A 27,231-nucleotide genomic window follows, 5' to 3' on the forward strand; every position below is an offset into this window, starting at 1 on the left:
CCGCATGTTTCACAGGTATATATTTTAATATCCTTCGAAAAATCAATGACACAAATTGTACATGGAAATGGAGCCATTGACATAAATACCAGAAACTAAAATGGTACAAACAGCAACCCTTTTCCAGCATGAAAATAAACAGGGGGGAGGTGTGGAAGAATGGATGGACGGTTACTTTTTTTCTTTTTTTTTGAAGCTCATACTTAAAGCTTAGGATCCTGTGCCTTTTTTTTTTTTTTTTTCCTCTGAAGCCTTCTAAGCTACCTATAACAATTTCGCTAGTTTTTTTCAGGCTTGCTATATATACGTATTGTAACTTAATCAAACTGTTAGTGGAATGAAGCATCTGACGTCTGCTATGGCAACTTTCTCTATTTCCTGTGAGAATCACATTAGAATTACAGGAACTTGTACTACTTAACTAGTAACCTCTGCTATTTCGGTGTTTGTCAGGGTTATAATTTCTTGAATATCTGTCCATCCATGACGGCGACACTTCCCCATGCGTCTCGACGTTTTAAGCGAGAGCACACAAGGTGCAAAATAAAGCAAAAAAAAAAAAAACAACAAACAGTGCAAATGAATAAAATAAAAGTTGTCTTCTTCCTTCTTTTTTTTTTTTTTTTGTTTTAACACGAAGCACCTTGATGCTACGGCTGACGTATAGGACGTCTTGCTAAAATTCCTAAAAAGACACATATATAAAATAATAACATTTTCCTTTTTTTTGTGTGTTTGTATGAAATAAATTATGAAAAGTGTGTTCCAAGAGTGTAGAACCTCTGCATCAATACTGGCCAAAGAAGCACATTGAGACTAATATGACTCTCTCATACACACACACATACACACTGGGGTCAGTTGGCATTGTGTGTCCAGTCAGTCATTTTGTCGATCTCACACACACGGTCTCGCTTATAAACGTCATGAGTTCACGTAGCAGGATGATGTAAATACAATCCTAACCTGCTTCTATTACCTCATACAGTGATGTCACAACACGTAAAAAAAAAAAGTCTAACACCAGAGGAAACGTCTGTTGGCGTGGCTGAACAATACTGTGGTGTTGGACATGCCGTTACATCACTGACACAGTGTTCTGACATCTCGTACGCGAGAGTGGTATAAATATAGCTTGTTTACGCTGCATATTTAAAGTGCTGCATTGTGTTAGTTGAAAACATCTGCGGTGGTATATTTTTTTTTTTAACTCGCGGTGGTCTGTAAAGTCCGAGTTACGCTTCTGGTCGAACACGAGGCTATACGTGGCGTGATCGTTGAACGGTGGTTGTTCATCTCCTCGGTTCAATTTACTGCTTTCAACCTCGACAATTTGACCCGTTTGGCAAGAAATTGGGTACGTTTATTTACACAGCAACGGGTTTGTAGGCTCGTTTTCTTGTTCGTTTTTCATCTCCGATTCACTTCCTGACAGAGTCAGTTAAGTCACATGTCGGATCTGCAGATTTCGATCCGGTTCCGCTCATTTTGATCAAATCAAATATCTGATTTTAGGATATTAGATTATGTGGGGTATATATATTTTAATTAAATTTCAATTTCAATGGGTCAAATCAGGCTTCATTATCTATCCCAGTTTAGGGTTAAGCCCGAGATCGGGATCTAATCTTTTTTTTTTTTTTTTTCCCCAATCCGCAATGAAATGTTTCGTGATTGCTAGGCGATGCTGGGATTTAAACCGTACATCAACATCCTAAAAAGTTCCAGAGCAATTCAAGAAACTTGAGGATGGATTTGGACTGTAATTGATATCAAGCCTACTACAATCTTTAACAATGATAAAACTGTGATTAATGAACATTCTGTGCCACCCAGATTCCTGGTTCCTCTCAAGGTTTCTTCCTAATGACATCTCAGGGAGTTTTTCCTCACAGTCGCCACTGGCTCAATCATTAGGGACAAACTTACGACTACAATGAACGAACGTATACTTTCTTTTATAACTGCGTTATCTCCTTAGTGCTGCTTTGAGACAATGTCCATTATTAAAAGCGCAATACAAATAACATCTTATTGAATTCGACTTGGTGATCGGCCACAAAAGGCCAACCAGAGAATCTACGATCCAATTCCATGTGATCCACTTTAATCAGTCTCCGTTGCTGCAGTGAAATCAGTCTATCCTCCCGCTTTTTTTTTCACAGCCAGTAATAAAAGCTGCACTTTCACGCATGATGCTGTATCGTTTTTACGTCTCGCCTTGTTTTGTTCGCAATAGCAGCGTAACTCGGCCTTTAAGAGCTGCTTGCTTTTAAAAAAAAAAACAAGCGTGAAAAACCACGCCGCAAATCTGACTCGAACTCGGCGCGTGAGGTCGTTTGTAAAAGTAGTGGACAAGTTGCACAACACAGACATCCAGGAGACATGAAACATACACAAAGGGAAAAAAAAGAACAAAACCAAGAAGAATCGTGGCACCCTTTTGTTTGGTGTGTCCCGTTTTTTTCATTTCCTTTTTCTTGTCAGTCTGATTATTTACATCTGCTTGCATCGAGCGTCTTCCTCCAGACATTTGGTCACTTTCATGAGGTGAACTGGGCTACACAGATACAGAGGCTGAGAGACTGAAAGACTGCATTTGAGCCTTTGAGGGTTTTTTTTCTCTCAGTACATAAAGCACAAGAAGACAGGAAGTCAAGAGCAAATCCGATCAACTTTACACCAAACCTCATTAGAGATGGAATGAAAAGACTGCTCGTTTTTTTGTTGTTTGTTTTGCGCAAATGCTACTGCTGCTTCTCGTCTGCATTTGTGTATCTGTGTGTGTGTGTGTGTGTGTGTGTGTGTGGTTGTGAGGTGTCCAGGCTGGTGGTTGGTCCCATGTGCTCCTGGGTTTTGGGGAGATTTAGAAGTATAGAGCTGGTTCGCTGCTGAAGTCCGACAGAGAGGAGCTGTCTGCTGGAGTGAGCTACGAAGAAGAAAAAAAAGACAAGGGTTTATCTTTTTTACCATCAATTATAGAAAACCGAAGAAGAAAAAAAGTTTGGAGCGAATTTTTAAAAAGAAATTTGAATACTTAAATAATAATAATAATTTTTTTCCAAGGTAAAACCACATCATAGGGAAAAAAATATTGGGACACCTGACTTTTCCAGCCATATATTGTTTCATTTGTATATTGGTTCAATGGTGGTTCAATTGTATACTGTAGGATGTCTTTCATTCACTGTATCTAAAAGACCCAACGCCAGCTCCATGAAGATATGCTTTACATGGGTTGGAGTGGAAGATCTCCTGTTATAGAGCTCTGACCTCAACCATATTTGAGATGAATGTGAAGTTTGACTGCACCCCAGGCCTCCTCACCTCTCCACACATCTGTAGCTGACTTTACTAACCGCCTTTATACACTCCAAAACCTAGTGGAAAATGTTCCCAGAAGAGTGGAGCTTATTATAACTGCAAATGTGGAATGGGATGTTTAAAAGCACCTAGGAATCTTAAGGTCAGGTGTCCAAAAGTTTTGCCTATATCATTACAGAAAATTCTGTCACGAAACACATTTATATCCTAATAGACAAATCTTAAAAATCTTTGTTTATTTTCCAAAACATTGATTTTAATTAACATGTGACTCACCATCACTTCGTTGGACATGACAGCAGACTGGGAATTTGCATCAGCCGGGTCTGTGGAGTCACCGAGCTTCTTCTCCTGCCAAGCAGTGAAGTCCACAGAGTGCTTTGGAGTGTAGCTGGATAGATCTGATGAAAGAAAAAACAACGTTCATTGAATAGGAATCCACATAAATATTTCCTGGATTATGGGTGTAAGATATATATATATATATATATATATATATATATATATATATATATATATATATATATATATAGTCTATGGTAATATCGTAATTGTTGTTGTAAAGATATGTGATACTGATTGAGTAGATCCTGAGTGAGTCAGTCTATTAATATGCATTTAGAATGATCACAAAATACAAGATATGGGGGCAAAAAAATATATACATTTATATAATTTCACACAGTTAATCAATATCACACAAAAAGTGGGGTTTTCTTTTTCGAAAATCAGCATAATTACAAATGTGATATTGATTTAATACAACAGTTCAATAAACACAAACCTAATATTAAAAGACTTATATTTTAGACACCAAATTGCCAGTTTTTGCTCGATTTTGCCAACAAACATTATTCCAAACAAAGCCACAGCACTGTTTTGCATCTCTGAGCAATAGTGACTAAGTGAGTCATTGCAATTGAACCAAATCATTTAAACGAGTGATTCATTGAATTGCAACGACTCACTTATTAACTTACTAGCAAATTTTATTTCACATTTAAAGTATCTTCTCGATTTTTTTTACATAATTACGTAAAAATTATTACGATTATTACGTTCACGTGTTGTGTATTATTTGCAACATTATTATTGTTATGTAACGCATTATAAACACAATTGTACAAAAAAAATAAAAACACTATGCTTAAAATGTCGAAACATTATTTATGCATTTATAACTGCAAGTTAAAGCATTTCACGGTCTGCATATACTGAGCTGCATTATGTATGTCACTTCAGATGCAGCTTCTGTTTCTTCAGCATTTCAAAACTGCATTTTGTTGGTGTTTTCATTTTCTTGGTAACAGCCAAAACATCTTATTATTTTAACCGACTGATTAAATGTAAGAATTTGACTCACAATTTTAGAAAAAACTTACAGCTCACACTGAACACTTGGCTTTATATAGGTAAAAAAAAAAAAGCCCATAAAAGCAGTGGTGGTTGAAGTACACAAACCATGTACTTGAGTTAAAGTGAGAACTTTTTTCAGTGAGACCTTGTGCTTTAATGCTACACTGAACTTTATAATAATGTCATTAACTAGCTAATGAATATTAATAAATATTAGTTTTTACCCTCTCAACTAATATTTTCACCAGCCGTTATAGATTTTTAATTTTTTTAAGGATTTTCGTCTCCTGTTCCTTCTCATTTCTAATATAAATTGTATTGGATGTATCTAGGTGTATGGTTGGTATTGTAAAGGAATTTTAGCCCCAGTATTGCCAAGCTGCCATTTTGGGGGCCCTTGAGCAAGGCCCTTAACATTATTTTCTCCTAACAGCAAGAAATATCAATTTCCCTGTGAGATCAATAAAGTACTCTTAAATAAAAAAATAAATAAAGACTAAGTCAGAGACGTTTTTATTCCCTCTCCACATTTGACCACCAGGTGTCAGGACTGAGCAGTGAGAGTATTTCATTACATCTAAATTTAGCTGACACAAACCCTGGTCCTAAACTGACCCTGAATCAGTGAGTGTTCCCTCAAACAGGAATTCCTTTCAAACCACAAGCGTAGAAAGCGTATCATTAACCCCGGCTGAATACATTTCCTGGTTTGCTCATCCCTGCCTCTCGCTCTCTTCCTCTCATTCTGTCCATTTCCTCGCCTGTCTCACCAGTGCTGTTTGGGCTGTGGCTGGTCGGGCTGGAGGTGTAACTTGGTCGGGGGATGTGGATCCTTTCCACGCTGACGCCTCCTTCGTCCTCTCCTCCTCCTCCTCCCTCTTCTTCCTCCTCGCCACTGTCCCAGACGCTACTCTCGGACGGGTACTCGAAGGTGCTCTGCAGGCTCGACTCGTTGAAGGAAATCTTCAGCTGTGAAAGAGAGAAAAAGAACAGAATTTGTGACACTGGGTTAGAGTAATACGTAAAAAAAAAAAAAAGGGTTTATTTTATCTGTATAATTTGTATTTCCAGACTACCTGGTCTGATTTGAGCCTGTAAATCAAATATTAAAGTTCACAGCAAATTGTCTGTTTTTATATATAGATTTTTTTATTGATATTTACAAGAAAGTTCTCAATCTTTTTAATGTATTATTTACACAAACATTTTTATTTTACGATTCCATCGCAAGTGTTTATCTCCTGTTGGCACTGTATATAATTTTTAATAAATGTTACATATTTTACAAATGCATTTTCTTTTATTTAAAGTCAAATAATATTTCAAATAAAATATTCACATATGTATCTATTAAATAAATATATATTTTTATATATTTTTCCGTAGTCATTTTGTGTTTAAACACAGAATTCCACAGCATTTCCAAACTCGTACTAATATTTAATCTTTCATATAATTAATAAATATTTGATATGTAATTAAAACATTTCCAGGTCTGGAAAAAAATTTTAAATTAATTTTTAATGACTTTTCCAGAGCGGCATTTCCACGTTACAGGCTGCATGTGACACTATTGTCTAGAACTCAAAACCTGTCCAGAGATGGCAAAAGTACACACATCTTTCACTCAGTAGAAGTACAGATACTCGTGTTTTAAAAAAGATTTGAAGTACTGACTACACATTTAATATCTAATGAATGTTTTCAGGCTGAACAACCAACATATAGAACACAAGCAGAGAAAAGATGATGATCAGGTGATCAGGAATGTTTCTGATCTCAGTTCTGTTTACATCGCTGACTCCCTCTGTCTCATCCACATGAACCTGACTGGTCTATAGTTTATTACAAGCAAAGGGCAGAATGTTTAAATATTATTCAAATGATGGGCTCAACGATTTGACTGAAAACAAGCAGTTTGTATGTAAAAGCCGATCCCTTGTGTATACATTCTTCATCTCAGAACGAAGCGTGTGTGAAGTGTACAGGTCAGAAAATGACTGCTAAATTGTGACTTTTCTATACTGCTTTAATGTGAAGCACACACAATGCAATATTAAAGACAGACAGACAGACAGACAGACAGACAGACAGACAGACAGACAGACAGGTGGGCAGACAGACAGACAAACAGACAGGTGGGCAGACAGACAGACAGATACACTTTGTAACAAACATTTCATTAAATAAAGTGACCCCAAAAAACTGTGGCATTTGGTTAACACCAGGTCGTCGTTCTGTAATAATAACCGTAACACCCCTACCATGGACGAGATCTAAAAATAACCTTAAACCAAGCTGAGTAAAACCAAAAGCAGGCCTCGGGCTCACCACATGTCCCAAAATATGCCACGTTATATAATCAGCCACGGAGATGTCATGCCGGGGCGAAGGGGGAAAAGAAACAGGAAAATAAGCATTGCAATAAAACGATAAAAACTCTTCATAGCACCAGAACTACAAGACAGAAGAGGAGGTTTTCCCCCCACAGACAATCCAACTTATGAACAGTTAAACTCACAGGAGTAAATAAATTATACAGGTGCAGTATGTAATAAACGGTGCAGTATCTAAACATATACAATGTCCAGTAAATGCATTTACACTTATATAAGATCTGTCAATTCTGACTGTAACTTGTGTATAAGTCCTTTTTGCTTATGCCTAATTTACATATCAATGTACAATCTCCTTCTGTGTGTGTGTGAGAACACTTGGCAATAAAACCCTTTCTGTTTCAGATTTCTCATTCTGATTCTTCAGGAGTATCCACTTGACATCTCTTTCTTCTGGAATCCTTGTTTAAACTATAAAAGCTACACTATGCGGAAACCTGGTCATAAGTATTGGATGTGCTTTCTGAGCATCACGTTTCACAATTAGTCCCAAATTGCCCCTTTATTAATCCATCCACTCTTCTGGGAAGATGTTCCACTAGATTTTGGAGTGTGCTTCTGGACATTTGTGTTCATCAGCCACAAGGGTGTTAGTAAAGCACTGATGTAGGTGAGGTGAGGAGACCTGGGGAGCAGTCGGCGTTCTAATTCATCCCAAAGGGGTTCAGTAGGGATGAGATCAGAGCAGGCCACTGAAAATCTTCCTCTTCAAATCATGTAAACCATTTCTTCATGGAGCTCGCTTTGTCGCTATGCTGGAACAGGTTTGGGTTCGAAGTTCAAGTGTACGCAAAGTTTTATAATACCGCGTCCAAAGACGTGCTCCAGCTTTGTGATAACAGTTTGGAAAAGAACCACATATGGCAGGAAAGATCAGGTGTCTCGATACTTTTCTCCATATTAAATATATAATCAGAATAAAAAAACTCTAGGATTAAAAAGAATGATGCAAATCTAACATCTAATAAACAGGATTATTATTTTGTGCTTCCTTACTGTAGTAATTCGTGTTACGTATTTGAATCGTATGGGTTGCAGCCTCATATCTAACAATCGCCGGCTTGTTTTCCGCTAATACCGACATCACATAAACACTTTCATCTCAGCTAATTGAACTATGCCTCCTTTATCTATACTGCCACCAATCCTAACTTTACAGTCAACTTCCTTCCTGGATTTACCTGCAAACTTATCCTGGAACATAAAAAAAAAAAAAAAGAAAGAAAATCACATGACTATCCTCTTCCACGTGTGTGTTACACATCCTGATCCCTGCTGTTGTTCTCAGGCATGTCCTGTCCTAAATCTGCTCTAATCTCCACGAGGATCCGACTGTAAACACACGTGGAAGCGTATGAAGGCGAAGATCTCCGCCTAAGCCAGCACACCAGCTGTTATTATTAAGGCAAACGCGCAATGGAACAAGATCTTTCGGAGGTGAACGTACAATACCAGTGATATTTCACTGTAGACACGTTTTTTAGTAATAAACGACAAATTGCTGTCAAATGTTATGCTTTCAGCTCAAAAACCTTGGATCATGATGGTGTGCTTTTTTACAAAATGTTATTTGTACTTGTAGCAGCCATGGGAGAACTTTCACCTGAAGACTTTAATGATATTCTCCACTATACGAATACTACATGTGGATAAATACAGCCTTTCTTATAATATGATATGTTTCTCTTTTACATATTATCTAGTAAGTTAAGGTTAAAGCATGGTTTAGCGACACACCGGTACTGATATCAGATCCTGCGGCATGCTAACATACTCTAATTCTAAGACGCTAGCCCCTGAGAGTACTCCAATACTATGTGATGTAAGCAAGGAAATGACAGCGATGTGCTTTACGATGACTGGCGCAATTTCCGGCAAAGAGTGCTGCAATCTACAGTATCTAAATATAGAATCTGCCTTCACAACAAGTAACATGATCAAACAGATTATAGCGTTAAAGTGCCTTCAAATGAAGCACATCCAAACCTATTCTCAAAATTAGCACACAAGAGCACTTCAGCTCTGCGAGCACTGGTCGCTTATCGATGTAAGCTTTCTTTCGCCTGGGTCAAGGTGCAATCTGCAGCTCTCGATGTTATTGACTTCGAACACTTGCGCTTCCTCACACACTCTAGAAATGCTACTGTTTAATGAAACTGAACATAAGAACAAACATTGCTTAATAAAATAAAGAAAGAAAAAAAGGACTTCTTGTGTGGCATTGATGCCTCATAAATATAATTACTGCAAATGTAAAAAGAAAAGAAAAAGAAAAGTGCTCTAATATCTACAGAATGGGGAAGTCAGAGTTGGTCATATCCAGTGACCTCTCTTGCATTTTAAATAAAACCATGCATGCTAATACGATTGGGGGGTCGGGACACTTCCTGTTGGAAAGAATATCTGATAAGAAGTGCAAAATGATGGCGTCAAACCGGATGCTCCATATTGGTCCTATAAACAGACCGGCAATTTAAGATAAAAAAAAATGTAATTTATTCAAATTGAATTAAGTGCGATTGTGGTCATTATTTTGGAGAACACTAGCTGAGAGATTGCCTTAAAGCTAACAATGATTGCTAGAGGACATTGAAGATTACATCCAAATTCTACTCAGTCACCAATTACACACTGGATTGGATTAGCAATAAATGACAGTATACAAATATGATCCAAAATCCAGAGGGTTCAGGCACTTTTATAGAACAACAGAAAATGGGTTTTCTCAGACCACCACACCAATGTCCAAATGCTGTGTGGACCATCACTATACTGCTCAAGAGCCATCGATCTGCAGCACAAGCTCTGGGCGTGTAAGCAAATGTGCTACTTTCATTGACGTCACAATGTACCTGAGACACGAACGCACTGAACATACAGTCACTAACGTCTTAAATCAACAAAATATCCAGGAATTGCAAACCAATCTCAATAAAAAAAAAGCATTACAAGAAATACAACTCGCCCTCTCAAGACGTAGCATGTCGTGACAATATTTTCATACCTATTCGGCTGAATTCACACTGATTGATTAGGTCCTTTTTTTGCATATTCGCAAGTAGATACATTTGCATCCTTGTCGATTTTTCTGGATGTAATCACAAGAAAAACATTAAAAATAAAAAAGAATTCATAAAACTCAAGTCATTGATTCACACTGTTACTACAAATGGATCTGGACAGTAAAAGTAACGTACCACTGCTTATTTTTCTATAACAATGTGTCCCTGAAGTATTTTATTCCTTACTCCATAACATATAGCTCTAGATATTTTTTCAAACAACATTTATTATATACTTATATAATGACATACTATTAAACGCTTCAAGCTGTTACCGACTGCTCGGCTAGATTTGGGATACAGCTGCTTTGCAGATGTATTTGCTAATACCACAGATGCTGTATCTGTAATGGAATTCATTAGCGGTACACTACATCTGCCTCTTTAGATACCTTATTTTCTTTGTATTGGCTTAAAATAACCAGAATCGGATTATTCAGGTCGAAATATGGCTTTCCTTAATTACTTCTGAAAGAGCGAGCTTCGTTAGTCTTGGAGAACGTGTGCTGTGATGTAGTGGTTTCAGAGTTTTGGTTTTCAAATGTGACTTAGATTTGAGCTACTGCTGTAGTCAAAAATCCCGTGTCTATAAACGCATTAGGTTCTTGGTCAGGTTTAGGACAAAAAGTGACAGAAAGCTAGAAATAGTGTTGGCATGACTAAACGCAGCCACAGTGGCTCACAAATCTAGTGGGAATAGACTGCCTTGCTTCTCTGTGATGGTAGTAGCTAAAATGTATACACTTTAATGTAAAAATTTATAGACAAAAAACACAAATCATATCACAAAAGATTGTGGACACCTGCCCATAAAATTGGTGTGTGCTTCTAAACATCTTATTTCGCATTTAGTCTTTATTTGCTGTTATAATAACCTCCACTCTTCTGGGAAGATGTTCCACTCGTTTTTATTTTGGAGATTTTTGCTCGTTACAAGGGTGTACTGATGTAGGTGAGGAGGTCTGGGGTGCAGTCAGTTTTCCAATTCATCCCAAAGGTGTTTAACAGGATTCAGGTCAGCGCTCTATAGCAGGCCACTTAAGATCCACTCACATCAACCCATGTGAAGCATATTTTATTGGAGCTTTCTTTGGGCACATGAGCAAAATTTCACATCCAAAGACGTTCTACACAATTGTGTACCTACAACTTTGTGGTAAAGATTTAAAATAAAAAAATAAAATAAAATAAGAACTATATACAGCTGGGAGAAATCAGGTTACGCAATACATTTGTCCATATTATTTATAGTTGCACTTTAAACCTTTAAACCCAGGCAAATATAATACTGTGGCTTTTCGGCCATTTTTTGTGCAACTAAATGTAGAATTAAGGGTTTACAGGGTCACACTGTGGGATTTTTTCATCTGAATTCAGCCGCTGCTTTACCGCTTTCTATCTAATTAACATCAAATTGAGTATGTAGTTCTGTCTTTATGTTATTTACGGTTTCACCGGTAGTGCCAGACTATTGTAGTGTTCACACAAAGAAAGATATTTGCACATATGTCCAGAAATATTCCACTTAAAATAAAAATGGTTGAGGGAAAGGTGTCGGTGCAGTTCTTTATTCTTCACCCTAAAACAGCATTTGTGCTTTATGATTTCTGCCACCAGTTTTACAGACAAATTGAATACTAGTGCACTTATCACAGGAGGAAAAAAAACACTCAGTTGCTTGGATGCTAAACACACAGTTCAACCGATGGTCACATTTTCTCTCATTCCGATGTTTGATGTAAAGAGGAACTGAAGCTCTCCATCTGTATTTCTCTGGTTTTATGCATTGTGCTGACACATGATTGGCTGATTAGATAATGGCTTGAATAAGCAGGTGTGTGGATGTTAAAGAACAAATAATAAAGTGGTCTCAAATATAAAATGTACCATGCTCCCAAATGGTGCACCCTACATGCCACTGAATACCCATAATGCACTTTGTTGTTTGCGGTGAATGTGTAGTAGGACACTCTTTTGGTGGTGGCGAGGCAGGAGGCTCTGCCCTAATTATTGGACTTGGACAAGGTTGAGACTGTGTCTTCATGCACTCCCCCCACCACACACACACACACACACACACACACACACACACACACACACTCACACACTCACACACTCACACACTCACACACTCACACACATGAAGAAGGAGCACCTCCCTGAATTATGGCCTCCACTTGGCAGTACACTGTGATGCGGAAGCTGGCAAGTGAACACAAGATTCGAGGTCAGTCTGGAGAGAGAGTGTGTGTGTGTGTGTGTGTGTGTGTGTGTGTGTGTGTGTTTTGGGCGGGGGGGAGGGGGGGCTTATTCAAAAAGATAGTTCGCTTTAAATAACACCAGAAAAAATATTTCAATCATTCTATCATTCTATCAATCCATCTATCTATCTTTCGATCTATCTATCGTTGTTTATATAGATCTGCTTCACCCAAATGTGCAGAGGCAGAAATCATTTTAAAACTGCTTTTAGAGTGAAATTTGACTCCTTTCATGGAAATGGTGATAGGATGAGTTTTAGGATGGCAGCAACTGACACAAATAGCAAATAGTTAAATAATAACTACTAACACACAGTAAGTCTATTATATACCGAGGAGTAAGAGGTGTGTATGTAAAGTAGTGTGAGGTTGATACGGGTCCTTGATTTCCAAATAATGTTGTTGTTGTTGTAGGATGGTATGCCTAAATATCATATCAGTTTTATCCTATTCCAACTACGAGTCAAAACAGAGATTCGTTTCGCAGGTTTCAACTGAAAACCATTCATATACGTAAAATTGTTGTGGCGTTTTTTTCATATTAAACAATTTCTTCTTTTTTACTGCCAATTCTCGTTTACCACCATCTAACAAGCAAGCTAAATGTTAGCAAACTAGCTCGACAAACGCAGCCATGATTTGCATTGTTACCGTTCACATTTAATTGATCACATCTGATATTGTGCTTAATGTGTGCCTGTGATCTCCAAAGAAATCAAAACATGTGAAGCCAATTTGCCTCTTTAAACTCTAGTCTGCCTTCCAGGTCAATGTTTTGGAGATCAGACAAAACGTCAACAAGTCAGCCAGTGTTTAGTCTATGAGCTGTAATGTTCATCACACGTGATGATATTATTCAAACCTGATAAGTGTACCTCATGATTGTTAGTCAATCGCATGTTAGCTTGTATTTCTTTCTGCTATCAAGCTTTTTAATTATTCATTTTTTTATACATTTTAGTCATTTTCAATAGACAATTATCATCTGTGAAGAGATCGAGCTAGCAGGTGCAAACCTCACCGTTTCAAACATGGCAGTCTAACACACTGAGAGCAAGGCGCTATCTGCCCTCTTCCACATACCTGAACCCACAGGCGCTCCTGGTTGCCTAGCATCGCTGTGATTGACATGAACACAACATACCATTCCTCACACCTTTTTAAATTTTTTTTTACAACACATGGCTATGGTATTATCGGATTGTGATTTCCTAACAAAACGTTCAGTCGATGCTTTTCCATTGCGCCACTTTTAAGCCCTGCTAGAAGAATTCTTTTTGTTTTTACATCCCGGTATTTTCCAATGCAGTCTACACTTAGGTCGATGAGTGTAGCACAGCAGGTTGTGACATTCGGAATTTACTTCAGCATTAAGGTTCAACCAATGACTATGAAGAGCTTTGAGTTTAAACATCCTTAAAGAAAACAAGTTTCTTCAAGGTTAATACGGAGAGAATGCTGTTTAAACCTACTTGACCACCTTCAGTATGCAACACACTTCAGCATGTAAAACCCAAATTATTTTTTCTCAGTAAACTTCCACTGAAGTGCAGTGACTCAAAACGACCTCTTATTTTATGCCACCATGTACTCAAAAAAACCCTGCCATGTCATATTTCCTGTGCCTCACACCCAGATATACTCAAACAGAAAGCGGTAAAAGTCAGCTTGAGCAGATACCAGCGTACTGGCAGCAGCGGTTGTGGTGATGCTGTGGGAAGCAAGCGGTCCTCCATTAGTTATTGCAAACTAGAGTCTAGCCCATAGTCTAACGCCATGTTTTGATTTTACAAATCAATCATGACTCAACAAATGAAACCAAAGCCCTGCCTTATATTCTTCCACTCGTATATGAAATTTAACCCCAAAATGCCTACATCATGCCGTCTTTATATCGAGGAATAAAAGAATTGGCAATAGCCTCAATAGTGTTTTGTTTGGAAGACGTTGGCAAATGTGTGCAATCTGACCAACATTCTCACTTCAAAGAACAAATATAACGGCAGGGAAGTTTCAGTTACACGCGACAAAACAAAGACAAAACTGAAGTAGTGGTGATTCAATTCGGTTTCAATGATGGGATGTTACTTGATTTGTTGTTTTTTTGTTTTTATGTCTGCTTAAAGCTTGATAAGGAAGAAAAAAACTAAAGGAAAAAATGCATGCTTAAAAGTATGTAAGAGCAATATCATAAATGTAGTACGGGGATTGCAGTCAATGCATCGAGCAATACGCAGGCAACATGCATTAACTATACTCATACAGCATATATGCACATGTAATCAAAATAGAAACTTAAGTACAAAAATTCTATTTAAAAAAAATTATAATAATTACCGGTATATATAAAATATATAATTATATAAAATATATAAAATCATAAAAAGAGAATAATAATAAGGCAATAGGCTCAGAACTTACACATAGTCAGCTGATAAAATTTTTTTTTTTTTTATGTTTTGCAATTTAAAAAAAAAATTAAGCTAGAATCTATTGGAAAGTCCAGTAAAGACATGCTGCACATCAAGAAATTAATCTAAACAAATCTTTGATAATAAGACAGTGTTTACACTAGTTTAATTGTTTGTGTTTGTGTGTGTGTGTGTGTGTGTGTGTGTGTGTGTGTGTGTGTGTGTGTGTGAGAGAGAGAGAGAGAGAGAGAGAGAGAGAGAGAGATGGAGAGAAAATGTCTAATTACGGGATGGAATGGCTGTTGACCTCGGTTGCTCAGCAACAAACACCATGGCTATATGAAAGAGAGTGAGCATGGGTGTAGAGTGGGGGAGGGATGAGAGACATTAGAGAAAAAGAAGCAGAGAGAGTGGGGGACTGCGAAGGGACAAGAGCTGATGAGAGCACTGGCCTTCATGGGAAAGAGAGAAACAAGAAAGAGAGACGGACACGGCGAGAGATCAGGACAGACTGAGTGAGAGAGTAAAAGAGAGAAAGAGAAAGAGAGAAACAGGACACACCCAGAGAGCAAGAAAGTGAGATGAAGTGAGAGAGACACACAAAGACTGAAAGAGAAAGTGAGAAACAGAGATAAAAAGAGAAAAAAGAGAACACGTGTGTGTGTAGTTATTTATATATACACAGTATTTATATATATATATATATATATATATATATATATATATATATATATATATATATATATATAAAACTCAAAAGGATACCCTTCATGTTCTGAACGGTGAACCTGAGGGCTCGAAATCGGAAAAGTTTGTTCTCGCAAGTCGCGTTGAAAATCGCGAGAATAGCGTTTAATTGAATACCACATGTTACAATCTAATACTTAAACTTAGAGGCTAAATTTTTAACCTCAAATGTAATAAAACAAACATTAGAGGGAGGAAAATGCCACAAAAACACACACACATACACATACATACACACACAACTATGCTCTACCACAGCATGCAGCTAGAACATATTGTTTCTCCTTGAAGGTGACGCACACGTGGAGCAGTGTTTATTTGAATACGGTTTGCATTAGATTTTAAAATGCATCTACAAAACAAATTTTCCTCAGAGACTGGGCCTGGTCCGAACTGAAACGCTGACATGCCGAAACTCCCACGCTCAAACGTTCCATTGTGGGCTCTTGTCCTTGCGCCATTTTTCATTGTTTTGCCTGAAAAGTTATATACAAAAGATCAGGGTCTAGACTTTTTACGCACTTCATCACATCCACTGCTCTCAATGTTTCCTCCGCCTGCTTTCTATACCGTACTCCTGCTGTTTTAGACACACACACACACACACACACACACACACACACACACACACACACACACGCACACGCTTCGTGAATTAAACATGACAATGACAGTGGCACTGTGAAGGCTGAATTCTAATTACACTGACTCCTTTGTGGAAGCGTGTGGGACACGACAGACACACACACACACTCATATACACTCAGACACACAACGCCGACATGGACTCACACAATAGCAGGCACATAAGATCACTTAATCACCTTCAGATCAAAATCTGTGTTGCGATGCCAGATACAACAAAGACAGGACAAAGAAAACACACACACACTCAAATGAGCTGAAGAAGTAACAGCATACTTCAGTGTGTGTGTGTGTGTGTGTGTGTGTGTGTGTGTGTGTGTGTGTGTGTGTGTGTGTACTTCCTGTATGCTCGTGAAACACTCGAGGTCAGGAGCAGGAGAAGGAAGACGAACTGAGGAAAGACAGGAGCAGGAGTCAAGGATGTCCATTCAGAGGACAGTACTGTAGGGATCAGGGAGGAGACAAGCTCATAACTGGTGAATAATTGAACGGGCTCGACATTCACACCTGGGAAAAAGTCAAACAGACTGGAAGTTGATCCACGTCAACTTCCTGTGCGTCTTCCCAAGTCGTATATACTACCGGGAGAAATTGTGACACGAACATACGATGGATTTTAAATTAATCTTCATCAACACACACAAAATACCTCGGTGATTATAGAAGCGATGATATTATAGAAGCAAAATTTATCCCCTATCCATATGCGTGGTATTAAAACACAGATCAGCCACAAACTACTATTCAAGTGACGCCCACAAAATTCCATATAAGGTAAAGCTCACAGTGAGCTGAAAAACGACAACCGCGAATCAAAATTCAGTGGGAGTGTATTTGTGTTCGATTTTTCTATTCAAAAACTCGTCATTGTAGTTTGTTTCGAGGCGATTGATCGAGGTTTGCATTACCGAGTTTCCTTATATGTAAATTTACACAAACTTGTGAGCTCTCTCAGGATACAAGCGTTTTTTTCCCTTCAACCCCTACATACTATTTGCAAATAAATTTGTATCTAGTTTGATAAGGAATTTGATAAGGAACTTTTAAAAGTACAAAACAATACAATTAAAATAAAATATAATCATCGACGGCTGTTGAATTCCTTAAACACGGCACACTTGAAATACTTTAATCGCATTAGAATATAAATGATGTTATAAAAACACCAGACACAGAAAGTGCATTACACTGAGTGCTTTGCAAACGAAAGAAAAACAAATCAGATAATTCCTTCAAAGTTTCTTCCTTTAATGGTGATGCTTTTTAATGTGGGTAAGCTTCCGATTCACTTCAGATGCTCACTACTGGGACACAATGGCTCAATAAACCTTGATGTCCACTATATAGGATACTATTTTAGATTCAGCCACAGAAACGGTATGGATTTCTGTCCCTTTTTAAATATTTTTGAACGTTAAGGCATAATTAAAAAACATTAACCGGTTTAATGTCAGACAATATTTTCACGGACCGGCCTTTAAGGCGTGGCGGATAAATACAACAAAATAAAATTATACAATCGGCGTAAAAAATGGTATTTTCTAAATATGATAATAAACGTGAATCCACTGTGTTGTTTTTGGTTCATTTTGCTCGCTTGGGGGTTTCAATTTAGCGGTAATGTATTATGTGTTAGCAGCCGGAGCAGCCCCTTTAATAAGGTAGCAGATGTATGTAAGACATGTGACTGAGGCAACATGACATGCATCAAGAGTGAGTCATAGACAGATGTGGCGGAGAGAGTCCGGTAATTTTCCAAAATAAAACATCGTTCAGAATCAAATAATAGATAAAAGGAAAATAATGTATTTAGTATTTAGTATTTAACTAATGTAGTTATGTATTCTTTCTGTGCGGCCCCGTACCAATTGACCGGGGGTTGGGGACCACTGATTCATTGCACCATTAAGTGCCCCCAAAATGGTGTAAACACGTTACAAAAAAAAAATTATAATAAAAAACAAAAATCAATAAAATAAAATGCCTCATACAAGCATGTAGGCCGGGAAAACCAAAATTAAAAAAATAATAAATTACTGAAATGCATTAAATATCACATTATAGTCCAATCATAGCACCCGAAAAACCACACACATAACTTGTCTTGCTATCCTTGAAGGGACCTGCCACTGACATAATTGAAAGAAATGTGTTGAAAAATAAATTAAAAATAAAAATGGTATTAATCTTATACTTCAACTCTAAGAAATGCTTTGACACTTTCTTTTTCAAAGAAAAATAAAAAAAAAGACATTCTGTAATTAAGTAGTTACCTTAATAAGGACCAACCAAATGTCCCCACAAAGACAAAACTGTCTAATATTCCTCTCCTTGTCTGAATATTTTAATTGCTGACTGAAAGTTTGCGTGAGTCCTTTACTGTCAGCGCTTATGACTTTGCGAGGTGTAAGGATTACAACTTTGCATAAAATGTTCTTAAGCAGCAAGCAATAGGCCAAATGCTCGCTAAACTTCATGCAAATGTTTAAAGTAAATGTGACACACACACACACACACCCTGTGACGAGATGCTACATCAGAGCCACACCTATGTCTAATCCACTCCAGCAAGCAAACAGACTCTCAAAAAAGAACAGACACGTCAATGCTCACCTCGCATCTGAACCTATAAAACGTGACGTATTTCTCATTATTTCCTTATAGTCTCGAGTTCAAAAGTCGCTCAGCATTCCAACACATTACTCAGCAGGGTAACACCACGCACTGCTCGTAAATACTCATTAAAAGCACTTGATTAAAACGTGGAAGTCTAATTATAGTTCAAAACCAGAAACACCGATTACAGTGCGCCTCACTGTAGCAATTCTAAATGTCATTATCGTACCATAAGGGCAGCTCAGAGTCAAAGTCTAAACCACAAAGACAACAAACCCTCCACATGACACACCCCTTCCCATCTCGAGCCTCGCCGATGCCCATGAACACCTCCTGAAGACCACACGTTTCACTATGAGGTTTTTTTCTGGTTCCTCTGTCCAAACAATACAAGACTTATTTCCAGAAGATGAACTAAACCTTTTGTATTTAGAGAAAGAGGAAGTGATGACTGATGACTTGCGCTATTATTGGGATGCGTAATAAATGAATAATAAATACATTTACAGCCAAAGCAAGAAGTATTAGTGTTACAGAGGTCCTAATATGGTCATGTTTGCTTGTTTTTTATTCAAGGAGATTAAGGCCTGATATTTAGGTCGGTTTTACATTTCTTACACTACCCATGAATTATGCTTCTATACATAAAAATGGGTTGTGATCCACTTTGCCACTACATTATATAATGTGTGTGTGTGTGTGTGTGTGTGTGTGTGTGTGTGTGTGTGTGTGTGTGTGTGTGTGAGTATACATACACGGACAAAAAAGTTTGTGGACACCTGACAGATTCATGTGAGTTTGTAATATCCTATTCCACATTCAGTCCCCATTTCTTGTAATAACCTCCGATCTTCTGGGAAGATGTTCCACTAGATTTTGGATTTGTGCTCTTTAGTAAAGTCAGGTACTGATGTAGAGGAGGTGAGGAGGCTTGGGGTGCAGTCAGAGTTTCTTAAAGGGGATGTTGAGGTCAGAGTATATCAAGGCCACTCAAGATCTTCCAGTCCAACCCATGAAAGCTCATTAAGATGGCTTTGTGCACAGGGGCATTGTCACGTTGAAACATGTTTGAGTCTCTTAGTCTGGCTATTCTACCCTGTCCTCTCTCATCAACAAAGCCACAGAATTAACCACTTAGTGGATGTTTTTTGTTTTCCTTACCATCTTTATAAACTCTAGAGTCGACTCCGTGTAAGAAATCACAGATCATATTTAAACCAGCTGTGGCAAAAATAAAATCCATGCCACAATTAAAGTCAAAATCAATTTTTCATTGATTCTGAGTTTCATTTATTTCATTGCCGCCACATGATTGGCAGATGTGCCCTGACCATTTTTAATAACACATTACTTAATAAAATTAAAAATGTAAGAGCACAAAAAGAGATGGTCTTTGACTGTCTAAAAGCATCTGGAGCTTCCAACAGGCCTTTCTCAATTTCCTTTTTGGCACTGCCAAAAAGTGTTTCGACTCTGCGTCTGTCCAAATTGTGTATACAACCTTTTATGTCCGACATTTTTTCATGGACTGGTTGAACTTTTTCCACCCACAAATCATAAAACTGCAAAGTCCAACTGAAACTACTTAAAGCAAACAGCAAGTGAAGTAATTAGGCCATAAACCTGTATCTTATAGAGAAGGTAGGTATGAAAGATTAGCCTCTTAAGTCGTTTGAAGGAAACAGCTGGAAAAGAACAGCTAGTCCACAAAAAGAAAAGGAAAAAACCTAAACAAAAAAACAATAACACTTGATCTCGATGCCAAAAGATTTTTCACATCAATTGAAGGTTATTAACGCTGTCACAATTTCCCAATTCCAGCCAAACGCTTTAAAAGAGATACATGTAGAGTGGCTGAGAAAAAAAGGGCTAATTCTTGATGGGTCTAGAGACTAGCAGTCAGGCTGCTGTGGTCAGGCTTAAAGAGAGACGTGTTGTACCTGTCTAGGCGTGACAGACGCCACAGAGAGGTCTTTAGAAAAGAGGTCATGTGAATATATGGCTAACCGGGATTTAAAAAGGGAGCCGTCTCAATCTGTCACAATGTGAAACGAGATCTGCTCTGTTGCGACTTTCGATCTCGGTATGTATTGAAAACAATACAATACAAGTGTCTCACCGACAGCTGGGAGGGACTGGTGTTGTAAAATCAAACAAACAAAAAACCACATGAGTTAATTTTTGGTAGGTCTAGCATGGACATTTCATAATTTTGTCATTCAAGACTGCATTTTAGTTCATTACATTTAACATATTACATAACTGGGTGAAGAAAATGCATTCATACTCAAATCAAAACACCTTTTGTATAACAGACTTACAAATAAAGATGCTTTCAATATCCCTTCAAGTTAGCAAGCTAGGATTAAAACACAATAAAAAAATACGACATAAAAATTACCTGCCTAGTTTCCCAATAAAGACCGAATATTTATATTTAAAAATCCTGTCAGAATTCTGTCTGGTCAGCTGAATTTTTTCGCAAAAAATTTGACTTAAAAATCTTCTCAGAAACCTGTTAAGTAGCTGGTCATGTTAGCAATATATACTATGAACACTGGTCATAATTATAAGTCTGTCATGCCCAAATTAGGGCTTGTGGACCAAATCAAAGGTCACTATGGGTCAACATTGGCCCACAAACCCTAGTTTTTATATAGGGCCATAAACATGAAACAAATGGGGGGTGAATACCATTATGACTTCATGTGTTTAATTAGGGGTCAGTGAATATCTGTATTAGGAATTGAACTTTATTGCACAATAAATTGTTTTTTATTGTACTATAAGTTTCACTGAACTAGAACTTTAAAAATAAAACTGCATTAGTTTTAGAGTCATGTTTTCTACTTACTGATTAATTTTTACATATTAAATCATAAATGAGATCTTTATTTTACAACAGTTTTTTTTTTTTCAATCAAATCAGATTTTTGGCTTTTCGAAGGTAAAGGTTTGGGCACCTCAGGTATAAGTCTTAAACTGGGTTCAAAACCAATTCTGTATATAATTAATGAGTCAAAGTGTTTACCAAGCTATTTATGTAATATGTATGTATCAGTCGACTATATCATGTATAATGGTTTCATATTATTATGTATAATATATTTTATACGATTATGTGCAATATTATTTAACTATATCATGTACACTATCATGTGCAATATTTTTTGTTTTCATAACTATAATGTGCAATACTATTACGTGTTTGCATTCTTTTGTTGGAGCAGTCTCTGGTACAAGAATTTCCTTCGGTATCAATAAAGTTTTATCTTATCTTATGTACACCAATATGGACGGATGGATTTTTATTCATTGTTCTTTTAATGCCATGCCAGCATTAATGGCTATTTTTATCAAACTAGGATCAAGCGAGGTAAAGTGAAACATTTGAGCAGCTCTATTAGTCTTACAGCAATGAACTCTTACAGTATTTTAACTACATCAGCAACATCAGCTATATGAGGTCCTCTAAATATGTATTAAATATGTATTTGCTGAGTAAAAGCTTTGTCTAGTGTTTTTAAAAGAATAACAGACCATCTATATATCTATATATCTACATCTACATCTATATATATATATATATATATATATATATATATATATATATATATATATATATATATAGGTAATTTTTGTTTTAGAGGGATCACATGTTGGAGGTTCATCACCGTTAAGTTGGAATGCATGTGCAGTTCTTCAGTGTCCAATATGACATCTTGTGTATATGATCTAATTGTGTCTTGATTCAAAGAGGAAGTTTGCAATGTTTTTCATTTATAGCAGATCAACAAAGATGGAAAAACAGTGTAATGAAGGGAACAACCTCTGCTAACTGAAGTACCCGTGATAACAGCAAAAACTCCACAAGGTCTGCTGTTATAGAGAATCTGCAGAAGCATGACTGTGCCCTTATTTAAAACAAAGCCCCTGATAGCAGCCAGCTGACCATCTAACTTTCCACAAACAACTGTATTTACACACACCTACATGTGAAAAACAAACTAGTCTGAACCAACAGACTGCATTAAATGTGACTTATCTTAAAGTTTAAACGATGTGTGAACCTATAAAATACTTAAGGATGATAAGTCAGCATTGCATCTCTGAGCCCTGTTGATGACCACATCTTTACCATCATGGCTGGTAATCTGGTAATACAAGCAATAAACTGCTTTCTAGCTTAAAGCTCTAAAACATTTAGTAGATATTTTAATTAAAGATTAATAAAGCTAAAACAAAGACATAAACCAATCTGGGGCTAAATGACTAAGTGAAAAGAAAATCAATGTTATTAAAATTGCACACAAAATCTCATTAGTGTACCACAATGTCCAATCCTGTAACAAATCTCCCAGATATTCTCTCGTATAATACATGAATGTTAGTTATTAATCAAAAGTATATAAAGAATTACATTTTTAATAGCTGCATCTAAAGCTGAAGACCTCAAAAAAGCATTAGCTCCCAGTAACAATACACAGATCAAGTCAAGTCAAGTCGAATTAACAAGTCAAGTTTTCCAAACTAAATATCTGACAATCCTGTCAGGACAATAAGTCTTGTGTTCCAGCAAACCCCAAGAATAATATACTACCCAAATAACGCAGCGGTCCATAGAAATAACCTAATATGGTATTTGAGCACTCAGTAAAGCACCAGGAAGAGTTACTATGTTTGGAAACATATAGACATTCGAGTTCATGCGTAAATCTATAGACCACATACAGTTACAGGATAATCTCTAAAACTCATAGAAAATAAAAATAAAAAAATCATTCAGATTGGATCTATATGATTTCATTGTGCAAAATGTGCTTGTGTGGCCTTGATTAATTCACCAAACCTTTTTAAAATCAGATTTTACCTTCTTTCCTGTAGAGCCAGTCTTGGACAAACAGGACCGGCCCAGAGACAAGTATCCACCGATCACCTGGATTTCTTCCGCTGCAGGATAACGTTTTTTTAGCAGCGTTCCCAGCTGAGCATAAGGAGCCTCCGCAGAGGACGGTGACCCCTGTGGCACTGCAGCAGGTTCCTGCTCAGGTTCCTGGGCTGGCTCCTGCACTACAGGAGTGCTAGGCTGGGCCTCAGTCCTGCGCTTTGGGACAACTGTAAATGTGTTTCCTTTTTTCCTTTGCACCATAGGGCTGGGGAAGGGCAGTGAGGACTCTACCAGTACGTCGTCGATATTAGTAACAGGCAGCTTCTCTAGAGACGGCTCGGGAATAGAAATTGACTTTGTGAGTGAATCAGGTGAAGGACTCGAGCGATCACAGGATAAGGTGAGCAAGCTAGGCGTTTCGGGAAGCGACAGTTCTGTTTTGTCTGGGACAGGTGGCACAGAGGTCACAACGATTTTTTCTGGAGCTGGAGAAGCTGAAATGGGAAGGGCAGGGATTGGCACAGAGGGCACTGAAGGCTCTACCTGTGGGCAAGCAGGCAAAAGAACGGGGCTGGAGGGTGCGGTGCTTCCAGGCTCAGACGGGACCCCATGCCGCTTTGGGATGACGGTAAAGGAATTGCGTGACTGGAGACGCAGGTTGGCCAGGGCATGAGCCTGGACGTCGTTGGCAGGCAACGTAGACAGATCTGGGCGCGGCGAGGGCCGGATCTCAAATTTGGGTAAAATTAAGGGCAAAGTGGGACTCGCCAAGGACTCGGCACGGGCACAGTGGCTCTCCGGAGAGCATGGCACCTTGGCTTTAGACACCCCATCAGTGCTGTCCCAGTCCCTCTCTCTGACAGGCTTAGACATGCTTGGACTCCTCTCTGTCTCCTCTTTAGAGTTCACGGTGACACTGCGACCGCCTACTGCCTCAAAACGACGTCGAAAGGAAGACACCGACTGAGGAGATCCGGGAACAGGACTGCTACTTTCAGAGCCGTTAGGAGACTCTTGGTGTCTCTTCTCGGAAGACTGTCTGCTCTGGAAGACTGGCTGGCTATAGTATGCAGGGATACGAACAGGAGAGCCCGGTTGTGGGCACGGCTCACATTTTGGCACCACGTCTGGATGATGGAATCTGGCTCGAGGAGATGCCAGGACAGGACTCGTGTCCAAGTCTAGGAGATTCTCCGAACTGCGAGACTTGCCATGAAACCTGCCGCACTTCCGGTCGAATTTCTGGAGCATGCGGCTCACCGTGCCCTGCGCCAGGTCGGAGATCTCGTAGGCGCCGCGACCCAGCGTGCTCAGGTTCTCCTCGCTTTTGCTGAGCGCAGTGTCGTAGATCACCACTTCCTTCGCGTGGATCTCGGTAACCGGACTACCTCTGCGGTCCAGCAGGTCGCTGAGCGAGCTGTATCCGCTGACCGTGCCGTTCTGCTGCGCTCCCGAGGCGCGAATGAAGTCCGGATCGGATTCGATGATGATGATGTTCTCGGCGCGGATGGTGCGGATCCCGGGCACGGAGCCGTACATTTCCAAAATGTGCTGCAGCGGCCGAGAGGCACTTTCTCGCTCCCGTCGCTTCTTGCGCTCCTTCTCCAGCTTGATAAACGGATTCTCCTTGATGGGACCCAGGCTCTCCTGGAGCACGCCGTTATCCATCTTTAGCGATGATGTCGCTCTGTCGCCCAGATCCGTGGTCGACCATGGGTCTTTTGTTTTCACCGGTGACACGTCTGGGGATGCGGCGGTAGCGCCGGCGGCTGCTCCGCTACGTTTCCCCGCGGGCGTAATGGTGTACGTCCGCTTCGCTCCGTTCATTTCGTCCTGGCCACTTCCCGTTAGCTCGCCATTAACCCGAGAAGAGACGGAGGAGTCGACACCTGGCCCGGACACGGTCCCGCCGCCCTTCGCTTTCCTCCGCTCGAGCAGCTCTCGTTTCCAGGCCGGCATTCTTGAGCCCTCTTTGCCGGCCTCTTGGCGAAGCACACCGACGTCCCCGGCCGACATGACAAGCCCCAAACAATGATAGAGAAAGCGGTGGAAGAAGGAAAGAAAGGGAGGGAGGAGAGGACACTGAGCAACGAAGGCTTAGAAGCAGGCGAGCAGCCGCGCTGTTATCCGCACATCTTCCTCGTCCCGATGTTGCTTCTTCTCCCGTGATGCTGCCTGCCCGCCTGCCCTGCCTGCCTGCAGTAGCCCCGCCCCCTGCACCTGTAATCGCTCACGTCATAACTTTAGAATGCATCCCTGCCCCTGGGTTGGTCCTGCTCCTTGAAGACGCGCCTAAAAGTTGCATATCGCCCCGCCCTCCTTTTTTATTAATCTCCTTCATTCTCTATCAGAAATAAAGAGCGCAAGGCCATTGCGTCACATCCGCCCAGCCACACCCTGTTATTTACTAACACAATTACACACAATGATCAATATAAACAGGGTCACACCCCAAACACACTGACTGATCAAACCTATTCAATAACATTCTCTAAAGCATTATTCATCTGATGGAACAGCTCAATACCTCACACAGTCCAGTTTTGGTTATGTTTAAGGCATCATAAATAAACATTGATATATATATATATATATATATATATATATATAGATAGATAGATAGATAGATAGATAGATAGATAGATAGATAGATAGATAGATAGATAGATAGATAGGCCTGGCTTTACCAGAGCACCCTATTTCTATTCTCATTTTAAAGTATATTAATATATCAGTAGGCTATATCTCCTTTTAATGACTAATGCCAGGAAATGAGAAGGAGAAACAGTCAGAGAGAGAGAGAGAGAGAGAGAGAGAGAGAGAGAGAGAGAGTCTATTCTAGGTTGTGGGTGTGGTAAAGTGGATTTATACAGCTGTGGCTTTTACACAATGGGCTGTAGGTCTAAAACATGACCAGCATTCAGCCAAAGTTCAGTTACAATAAAAATGTAAGGCATATCCAGAGTTCTTCTGTGCAATGAACTCCAAACACAGAAGCTGTGCATTTTAAAAATAGGTTACATTATGTGTTTTGTGTGTTTAATGTCAGAATCTCAGGATTATTCAAAACTGGAAAGCATTTAAACAAAACAAACAAAGAAACAAAAAAATAGCACATGATTATTAATCATATATTGACTATTTGTTAAATCAATACAAATACTGATTATTAATTGGTATTAAATCAGTTCACTATTACATTTGACAACAAACAAACAACCACCATATATACAATGCAATGATATATACAATATAATTTTATGCAATAATATGAATTATTATGATTATCATTATACATGTTCTACAACTGGTCATCAAATATTTTTAGTAGCCCCAGTGTGCTTTTAAATCCTCTCTTTTCCTGTTGTGTTTGTGTGTGTGTGTGGGAAGGAGGGGGGTGCATATATTTATTTACTATAAGAATAAGCAATTAAATTAATTTGCAAAAGTGATGTCAAATCAACTGCAAATGCATCATACATCATTTATTATATTGTACAACAGCGCCACTTTGTGGTCAGTCAA

The 27,231-nt window shown here is 38.7% G+C and overlaps 1 protein-coding gene across 1 annotated transcript; it reads right to left on the reverse strand.

Annotated features, from left to right (window-relative positions):
- Positions 1 to 7: 7 nt before the first annotated feature.
- tprn (taperin) lies at positions 8 to 25,939 on the reverse strand. Its single transcript, XM_046839025.1, has 4 exons — positions 23,689 to 25,939; positions 5,451 to 5,649; positions 3,601 to 3,725; positions 8 to 2,929 (listed from the first exon to the last, which is right to left on the reverse strand). Exons 1-4 carry the CDS (start codon positions 25,720 to 25,722, stop codon positions 2,867 to 2,869), a joined length of 2,421 nt encoding a protein of 806 aa, XP_046694981.1. The 5' UTR covers positions 25,723 to 25,939; the 3' UTR covers positions 8 to 2,866.
- Positions 25,940 to 27,231: the final 1,292 nt, after the last annotated feature.

The sequence above is a fragment of the Silurus meridionalis genome, chromosome 25, assembly GCF_014805685.1.
Source record: "Silurus meridionalis isolate SWU-2019-XX chromosome 25, ASM1480568v1, whole genome shotgun sequence".
Classification (NCBI taxonomy): Eukaryota; Metazoa; Chordata; class Actinopteri; order Siluriformes; family Siluridae; genus Silurus; species Silurus meridionalis.